Source organism: Ceratotherium simum, chromosome 15 (assembly GCF_057802395.1).
Source record: "Ceratotherium simum simum isolate JZ-2026a chromosome 15, ASM5780239v1, whole genome shotgun sequence".
NCBI classification, from domain to species: Eukaryota; Metazoa; Chordata; class Mammalia; order Perissodactyla; family Rhinocerotidae; genus Ceratotherium; species Ceratotherium simum.
Window position 1 is genome coordinate 61,767,781 of NC_141914.1, and position 10,103 is coordinate 61,777,883.

Below are 10,103 nucleotides of genomic sequence, written 5' to 3' on the forward strand. Positions count from 1 at the left end.
GGGTAGTAATACAATGACAGGTGGGAGGTGAAGCAGAGATTCGTTTAGGCAGGTTGCCAGAGGAGGCCTTTCTAAGGAGGTGGTAATTGAATGATGAGAAGAAATTAGCTATGCTGAGAGTCAGGAGAAAACATTCTAGGCAGAGAGAAGAGCATGTGTACAAAGTTCCTGAAGGCCTTATGAGCCTACTGGAATCTCATCTCTAATTTGTACCCCACCTTTTGTCACTCCAAGGTGTTGGGCCACCCCAGAGCAAGTACAGATGCATCTTTTGATGGTGATTTGGTAGTGAATTGAGAAGAGGGCAGAGTATACCCAAACATCTGATCTTTTCCCTCTCCTCCTCCTCTTCTTCTCCTTCCTTGGACTAGCCCTTCCATCTGTCATGAATTGTGTCTCTTATACAGCCCTGATTCTCAACCTAGTGTTGAAGCAAAATATTTAGAATATTTTCTAAATTGTGTTGAACCTCTAAAATGCAGATTAATTCTACTTCAGTCCTTTGTGTACCCAAAGATGTATCAGTATTTCCTAACTGTGCCTTTGTTCTTCCCTGCTATGTTAAGTGCAGGTCCTAAATTTGGTTTTCCCATCTATTTCCCATCGTTACTGGCAATAAAAACCCAATAGAAGGTAGAAAGACAAACAGGCCTTTGATAATTCTTTATTGAGTCCCACTAGCACGCCGCAGAATCTCCAGAAGGGCTGAAATACTTGACATTGAACCACAGTGCCTTTCAGGATTCAAAAGACTCCTCCTGCTGGAGTGGAGGAGTTCCTTGAACCAAACACTCCCTCTGTTTTATAATAGTAGAGGATGCATTGGGTGACACACTAGAATGTGTGCCTCACTTTTTATTTTCTGGTGAGTGTTCCAGTGATAAAACCTAAAATCAATAGCAGATTTTTCTAGAGCAGGATTTCTCAGCCTCAACACTACTGACACTTTTGGTCAGACAGTTTTTGTTCTGGAAGGCTGTCCTATGCATTGTAGGATGTTTAGCCGTAATCCCTGGCCTCTACTCAGTAGATGCCAGTCATACACCCTCCTCAGTTGTGACAAACAGAACTGAGCATAATTATTGCCAGATGTCCCCTGGGAGTCAAAATTGCTCTTGGTTGAGAAACCACCATTCTAGAGGAATTCTTTTTTTTTTTTTTTTTAAAGATTTTAAGAGTTTATTTGAGGAAAAATCTATTCCAATCAGGCAGTGCCAAACCAGAAGTGGTTAGAAGTGCTCCACTGACAGGAGCTGGGGGAGACTCTTATACAGGAAAGGCGGAAGCAAAGTAAGGAAAGGATTGATTGTCTATAGCTTCAAGCCTATGTGGCTGCTTGTCATTGGTTGTCCTTAGGTGTCCATGTCATAACCTTGAGGTGTTCACAGGCTTGGATTTTGGTTTGCTTCTGTAGGCCGCTTTTTTTTTTTTTAATTTTTATTTTTTTCCCCCAAAGCCCCAGTAGATAGTTGTATGTCATAGCTGCACAGCCTTCTAGTTGCTGTATGTGGGACGCGGGCTCAGCATGGCCAGAGAAGCCGCGCGTCGGTGCGTGCCCGGGATCTGAACCCAGGCCGCCAGCAGCGGAGCGTGCACACTTAACCGCTAAGCCACAGGGCCGGCCCTCTAGAGGAATTCTTAACTGTTCTTCTAAAGGAACATAACTCATGCTTCAAGGATATGCCCTACTAAGCCTTAGGTGGTAGGCAGCAAATTGAAGGCCTTTTAGTGAATTCACTTCTATCACTTGGACTCTACTATGATGAAAAGGAGGGCTGGCTACTCCAGAAGCAGCTTCTATCAGCCGTGTGGTACTGGTGGAGGTGACGCTGGTATCTTATACCCAAGTTTTGTTTATTTGCATAGAGGGATATTGAAAGGGAAGAAGGAAAAATGTGTACTATTCTATGTTAGAGCTGTCCCAGCCCAGAATACACCACCCAGTATTTAAATATTAACCAAATTATGTTTTGAGAAAGTTGACAAACGACATATATGTGTGTTTATATGTTCATGCATGTATGTATGTATGTGTATATACACATGTATGTATGCATGTATTTATAGTGTTACATTTCTATGTTGGCTGTTTGGGACTTTGTGCTTCAGATTTTCTTTAACCAATCACTTTCATTATATAAGTCCTTAAATTATCTTTGCCTGGTTGATTACTGCATGAAATCCTACTGCACAAATTGGGAAAAAATTTTTCCAGTTGTTTTGAGAAAGTTGATTTGCTTCTTTTGTGTTGTACTTATAGTTAATAACACACTTCCTAATATCCTGTAGCATACAGATGTCAGCCCTTTTCAGGCAATGGACCGACTGATGCTAAATATGCAAAACAGTATGCAAGAATTACAAAGAAACTTTGTAAGTACTAAAAAAAATGATGAGCAAAACATTGTTTTCAGTTATTGGTACCTTACAGTGACTTTCAAACTTTTTTTTAACCATGATCCACAGCGGTTGAAAAATATATCTTACATCATGACTCAGTACAAAATAGTTGTGTACTTGATAAATATACCTGAAACAAAAGTTTCATGAGAAAATGATCATACTATTTACAACGTGTGCTGATATTTTCTGTTTTCACATTTTAAAAATCCTGGTCACAGCCCACCAAATTGATTTCACAACCTACAAGTTTGAAAAATAGCTTTAATTTCAAAATAAAAAAAAAACCTCAAAAACATTTGTTCTGCTGAAGGTCACTGTTGTAAATGAACATTTTATATGAATTTAGATATTTTTATTATTTAGAATCTGTCTAATTAAAAGGATTTGTAGCATCTAAGAAATTAAGTTTTAGTGTTTAAAAAAAAATTCTGAAAATAGAAATTTCAAGAATGATGTTTAGTTACTGGAAATAGAAATTTCAAGAATGATGTTTATTTACTGGAATAGATCCATACAGTTCAAATACTTATAAACAAGTACTAATACTCTTACTTTTCTACTCGTAATATTAACATTATAACAATAAGTTGATTTTATATGAAGACGACCCATATCATTTTAGTCATCCAGTTTGGAATCTGAGGATCATTTCAGAATGTCCAAATCTAGAGCATTATTAATGATTTTAGTAATGTGTCAATCTGGTATCCACAGGAGGTATAACACTTCTGGTGTGTGGCTAATTGGCTCAGTGTTGACAAAATTGCCCACAAGGGTCAACCGCTGACTGTAAAAGTATCAAAGGCTTCAGGACACAGCATCTGTATTTAAATCTAAGCCACAAGTCTTTGATCCCAAAGACTTAAGATCTCTAAGTGAATCACTTGTTATTACTCCTCACAAGGAGAGTGGGAATTGGTACCTAAAATGGAAGGAGGTTAGGACCTTCCTGGGAGTGCCATTTGGATACACTATACTGATAGTTTAGTATCCTTGGTAGAACTTCCAGCTGGTGTTGTTATTTATTTGAATCCTCTGACGTTAATTCTTCATATTTGACTAAGTTCTCTGCGTTTACAATTTATATTTACCTCTAGGGTGACCTTTCAGTGGATCCAAATGGACATTCGTTTAGTTCTTCTTCAGTTATGACTTATTCCAAAGTAGGAGATGAACCAGCAAAGGTTTTCCAGGCCTCAACTCAAACTCGTAGGGCTCCAGGAGGAGTAAGTATTTTCTAAGCATTCTTGGAGCTTTATAAAGTTAATTATTAAAATTTGATGTGGTGGGGGGCCGGGGACACATCACTGAGAAGAGCCTTAAAGCTAACTGTATTTACTGGCATTTTTTGTCCTCCCTCCCATCCTACCTTTTTTCATGTAAATATCTATTGATGTTTACTACCTTTACATGTTGACAAGGTAAGTAGACACTAAAAGAAGTCTTTGTTTTATGAAATAAATCTCTACTTTTAATTTATATTTGAAGTTGTCAACTTAAAAAGCAAATTCGCCTGTTATTTTTCCCTCAAAATGAATTTATTCGGGAATAGCCAAAAGAATCGCATTTTGGGATGTGCATACTGTGGTGAACCACAGGCAAATCTGGAAAACAAACAAAGGGAGCTTGCTTTTATTGAGTAAAAGGAGGAATAGGGAGGGGCTGTTGTAAACAAAAGTCCATTGGGGGGAAGTAACAGTTCAGAGAGGTAATGGCTTCTCATTGGCTGAGCTGTGACGTTTCTCATTGGCTGGACTGTTGCCAGGAGGGGAGAGAAATCTTCCTTCAGTAGTAAAGTAGTTGTACTTCCTGTCAGAGAAGGAAGTGTATGTCTCTTCCTGTTTGGAGTAATTGACATACGGTGTGAGAGCTCCCCCCTACAGGCCTTACTGACTCCAATTTACTTAAGGTTTCTTTTATTAATTTCCACAAAGTAAATGAATTTTAGCTCATTAAATATTTGAAGTGTACAGAAAGGATATAGAGAATAATACCTATATTCCTTCCACCCTGTTTAGTTATAACATTTTTCTCTATTTACTTTAAGTTCTCTTGTTTTCTTTTTACACAAAAACGTTACAGATGCAGTTAAAGCTTCCAATGCATTCCTCCTTGGTGCCTTTTCCCTTTCTCCCTCACCAAAGAGAACCATTTTCTTATATTTGGAATTTATTGTTTTCATGCATGTATTTATAATTTTATTACTTATGTATATATCATAAACAATGTAATGAATTATTTTATAGGTTTCTAAACTTATACAAATGGTTTAATCTTGCGTATGCCCTCTGCAACTTGACTTTGCTCAGTAATATGCTTCTGAGATTTATTCAAGTTGATATGTGCAGCTCTAGTTTATTTTAACTTCTATTTAGTATCAAAAATAGAAAATATGAACATGCCACAGTTTTTTATCTATTTTTCTATTGATAGACATGTAGGTGTTTCTAATTTTTTACTCATTCATCTTTATACATGTCTCTTTGTGCAAAGGGTCTGGGAATGGTATTGTTTAGTTGTAGGAGGTGTGTATCTTCATCTTTACCTAGAAATTACCAAGTTACTGTCACAGAGTGATTGAAACAGCACCCACAAAGTCTAGTATGAGAGTTCCCATTTCTCCACTTCTTGTTAGTACTTATAGTAAAAAAAATTAAGTTTGCCTGTCTAATGGGCGTGAATAGTTCATTTTTTTAGTTCTCATGTATAAAGATTCACCTTTTAATGATGTTCTTGCCATAATATAGCTAATTCATCTCAGACATTTTAATTTTAACTTGCTATAAGTGACATACATCTTAAATGTAAACAATATAATTGTAGATGTCCCACAGCAAACCATGTTAATAGTGTTTGGCTATCATAAATATTCTAACAAGCCATAGAGGTGATAGATTGGAGCCATGAAATTCAAGCCATCAACATGACTGCAGAGTAATTAGTTGCCTTCCTTGTGGGAATGCTAGCATGTGCTCCCATCTATTACATTGTCAAGGACAGTGTCAAAGGAACTAAGTTTTGTATAATTAAGTTATTCTTTGTTTTAATATTTGATTACAATTTGGAAAAAGGTCAAATTGTATTGGTTCTGTTTGTCCTGTACATTTTAATTTTAAGCAGCTCATGAAATATCAAAGAATTATTCCCACATGTTGTACTGCAATTTGATAATGGAACTGAGTACTCATTATTTTTAGAGCAATGGATGTATGGTCTTACTTCTGTTGGTAAACAGGCCCTGAGGAATTTATAATTATATCCATTCTATATATATTTAAATGATAATTAATTTTTATTTTCTTTATTTTTACAGATAAAGGAAACTAGGAGAGCACTAAGAGATTCTGACAGCGGACTAGAAAAAATGGCTGTTGGTCATCATCTCCGTGACCGAGCTCATGTCATTAAAAAGTCAAAGAACAACAAGACTGGAGATGAAGAGGTCAATCAAGAGTTTATCAATATGAATGAAAGTAAGTTACCACAGAAAATAGCATTCTTCCTCGTAAAGTTAAAATAGCAGTTCTAGTAGAACTTGATGAATATTTTTTGTAGAAACATTTCATAAGATGTCATTTTGAGGTAGTTTGTGTGTAGTGAATACCTTATCAAAGTAATAAAATTGTGTTTTCATTGTTCCATAGTATATCTGTTTTTTATAGTGATTTTTAGTAATGTTGAATATCATTTACTTTTTGTTTTATACTTGGAAAGTGGAATCTATTGAATTGTTATTTAGTAAAACTACTGGTAGGCAAAATGAATTTTTAAGTATTTCTGATTATCAGAGATGTATATTTCAGGGGCTGGCCCTGTGGCGTAGTGGTTAAGTTCACGTGTTCTGCTTAAGTGGCCCAGGGTTTGTGAGTTTGGATCCCAGGTGCGGATGTACACACCACTCATTAAGCCAGGCTGTGGCAGCATCCCACATACAGAAAATAAAGGAAGATTGGCACAGATGTGAGCTCAGTGACAATCTTCCTCAAGCAAAAAGAGGAAGATTGGCAACAGATGTCAACTCAAGGTCAATCTTCCTCACCAAAAAAAAAAAAATGTGTATTTGAAAAGTATAAAGAAGAAAATTAAAAATATCCATAATCCCAACCCAAAATAACTACTGTTAATGTTTTAGTGTATTTCTTCCTAATAGTTTTATGTATATGTAAACACATATACTTTTTTTAAAATTAGTATTTTACTATCTATATAATTTATATTGTGCTTTTTTAAATTCACCATTATAATTGTGAACAATCATCTATGATGTTATTTTTCAAAAAAATTCTAAATGGTTACCTAAAAGTTTTATCATGAATAGGCCATAATTTATTTAAACCATTCTGTATGGTGGGGCACTTAGGCTTTTGTATAGATAAGATTTTAATTTCTGGTATAGTTAGATAATGTATCAGGTATGTATCAATGTAAATCCTTCCATTTTCTAGATTTAGTATTTATTCTTCAATACATTTAAGTCCTTCTAGTGTCCTAACTTCTCATTACAATTTTTAAGTTATATTCATTTCCTGTTTTCAGAAAGTATTTTGAATAAAAATGTTTTATTGTAGTAAAGGGTTTAAATTATTGTATCATTTTATAAAAAGAAATTCTCTTAAGGTTGGAGTTTGATAAAATTATTCCTATGCAATGAGATGGAAGCCACAACATCTTAACCTTTCTTTAATTTTAACCTTTGTAATTTTGTCATATTTAAATATATACAGAGTACTTCAATAATTAACATGTTGAAGAAAAATTTAGTAAAGGAACACATTATTATAAAGGCAATCTGAAAGAAAAAACATTATCATTTACCTATTGTTGTTGTTTTGGAAGTTATATTACCTACTTCATAACAACATAAATTGACAGTCAAGATAAGGTATCTGTCTTAGGAAAGGGATAACAGAAGCTTGTGAGGCTGTTATGTAGGAAAATGGTGAGATTGATAGGAAGTGCTAGTCACAGGAGGAGTGTCCAAGTACAGAGGAGAAGCACGAGAACTATGAGATGACCCAGGAAGAAGGACTGTGTGTTAGTGTACTTGAGTCAGGGGGTCCATTGGGTAGAATAACATGATATCCAGGCAGGTGTGTGAAAAACCGGATCATCAATAACCAGATTATCAATAGGAATAAGAGAGGAACAAACAGAAAAGGAAATACTACTCTGAGTCAAAGACTTCTATATATGAAGCAGTTTCCTGCCTCTACCTTGAGGTTAGGCTGATGGAAACACCAGGCTAGAAGGAAGTGTGTGGGGAGTGAAGCAATTACTGACAGTTGATACCTTAGTACTTACCTCTTTACTTTGATATTTAATGTAGGTGATGCTCATGCGTTTGATGATGAGTGGCAAAATGAGATTTTGAAGTACAAAACAGGGGGACAATGGCGCAATCTAGAAAACACTAGGATGCGAAGTGTTGGTCATGAGAATTCAGGATCCCGAGAGCTTAAAAGAAGGTAAAAGTTATTTCTAAAATAAATTGTGTTTTTTAAAGAAGAATGAGAAGAAAAGTTATGTAATTTGACCTCTGTTATCAGGAAGTTTTGATTAACATCAAAGTTTGTAGCAACAATATCTTTTGTGAAAGATGTAATAATTTTATGTTATATCTGAGTATTCCACACTAATTTAAATTTGTGTCTAAAAACCAATAATATTTTAGGGTTGTATGATTAGTAACTCACTAGAAATTATGCTTTACAAGATAGGGGCTAAAATCCTCCTAAGGAAAAGTAATATACTATAATGTAGTTATTCTGGTGAAACAGTTTTTAATCTGGATATAGTAGGAGTCATGCATTTCATACCAGGTAAAGATATTGGTGTCTAGAGATAAGAGAAGGAGAAAGAGGCTGTATTTGAAAGGCTTGACAAAACTTCCCTAACAAGTCAAAATTCAGCATTTAATGGTAAATGCATTTTTAGGCACTTGTGTCGTATGTAACGACATGTCTATTAGATATTAGATATTTTGGAAGAGTTTTGCGAAAACTTTAGCCTCCTTTGGAGTTACCTTTTGGAATAGCTGTGAAATATAAATGTGCTGAAACCACACTTTAATGATAATAGAGATTTTTATATATTTCGTATGTATTCTACTGTTACAATTTAATTTGGTTCTCTGGGGAAAAAATTGAAAAAGTACCCAATTCCTAGTTATGAGAGAGAGAGAGAGAGAGAGAGCGCGAGAGCGAGAGCGAGCCTCACAAGGCCTTAAAACAGCAATCTGTTCTAGGCTGTGGAGAGTGGAGGATTGCTGCAAGGAAGGCTTCACAGAACCAGCGGTGGACAAGTGGGTGTCAAGTAAATCAGAAGCCTTGTGCAGAATTTCATGTGTTAGCATCTTTTATTTTAAAATACTTGTTTAGGAATTTAGAGCCCAAATATTTTCTATAGAAAACTTGCTCACATATTAATTTTAGATAATATTTGTCTCACTTTGAGAAGTTTATTCATAAAAAACCTAACTGCTAAATTTAACTATGAAATCCAGGTCCCAGTTAGAGACAGCATGCTCTTTATAGAAGGTCCATAAATCTGGAGCCCTATCAGTGGCATTTTGTGTAAACTAGCACTGTCCAATAGGACTTTCTGAAATGATTTTCTGCAATGATGAAGATGTTGTGTATCTCTGCTCTCCAGTGCGGTAGCCACTAGCCCTGTGTGGCTATTGAATCTCACTTGAAATGTGGCTGATGTAACCGAGGAACTGAATTTTAAAATTTTATTTCATTTTAGTTAATTTAGTGTAAATGATGTGGCTAGTGGCTACCATGTTGGACAGCATGGTAAACGGAAACAGTTAAATCTATCTCAGGAAAGCAGCTGTTGCTCCCTTTAATGTTAAGTGAAGTAGTAGTTAAAAAACATGCCATAGGTTTTTTTAAAGCTATTAAGGAAATTTTACGATAAAACTCTCTTTAAATTACAGTAATTTTTACTGAGTTTGCATTGATTTATAAACCATTGACCATTTTAAAAATGGTATTAATGTTCATTTGTATATTTCTCAGGGAGAAAACTCATCAAAGTCCAGCCGTTGAACGTGGAAGAAGATCCAATGCTTTTGTGGACAAACTTAACATCAAAGGATCACCTGTGAAAATCAACAAAAAATAAATAGCCTTGCATTTGATTTGTTTAGTTTTGGTTGTTTTAACAGAGAAAGTAATGGTGCTGGCTAATACACATAAGACCAATCTCTTGTTGTTAAATCAATACTGTACTTAGCAACTTTCTTCTGATATCTGAATGTTCTTGGAAGTGCTAGCTTGATATTGTCCCTACTTCAGGAATAAAACTTTGATTTTCAACAATGTGCATAAGTTGTTAACATTCAATTAAACTCTTTGCTTTAAAACATACTAATTCTTTTTTTTTTTTTTTTTTTTGCTGAGGAAGATTTGCCCTGAGTTAACATCCGTTGCCAGTCTTCCTCTTTTTTTGCTTGAGGAAGATTAGCCCTGAGCTAACATCTGTGCCAGTCTTCCTCTGTTTTGTATGTGGGACACAGCCACAGCATGGCTGGTGAGTGGAGTAGGTCCCGGGATCCAAACCCGCAAACCCAGGTGACTGAAGCAGAGCGCACAGAACTTGAACCACTCGGCCGTGGGGCCAGACCTAAAACATACTAATTTTTAAAGGACACATGCTGATTTTGTTTTCCACATTATTTTCCTATTGGCTAAGTA

The 10,103-nt window shown here is 35.5% G+C and overlaps 1 protein-coding gene across 7 annotated transcripts in view; it reads left to right on the forward strand.

Moving 5' to 3' along the window:
• The window catches only part of MLF1 (myeloid leukemia factor 1), a 51,305-nt gene extending 41,575 nt beyond the window's left edge, over positions 1–9,730 (forward strand). For 2 of the 7 annotated variants that reach the window (XM_087440108.1, XM_087440110.1), the window contains 6 exons: positions 2,290–2,373; positions 3,501–3,629; positions 5,717–5,876; positions 7,730–7,868; positions 8,648–8,704; positions 9,426–9,730. In XM_087440108.1, the coding sequence (XP_087296234.1) occupies positions 2,290–2,373; positions 3,501–3,629; positions 5,717–5,876; positions 7,730–7,868; positions 8,648–8,704; positions 9,426–9,531 (675 nt within the window). In that variant the 3' untranslated portion in view covers positions 9,532–9,730. Of the gene's footprint in view, positions 1–2,289; positions 2,374–3,500; positions 3,630–5,716; positions 5,877–7,729; positions 7,869–8,647; positions 8,748–9,425 lie in introns of all 7 variants that reach the window. The other 5 variants (XM_014796252.2, XM_004441680.3, XM_087440109.1 and 2 more) reach the window with 4 other exon arrangements.
• The last annotated feature ends 373 nt before the right edge of the window (positions 9,731–10,103 follow it).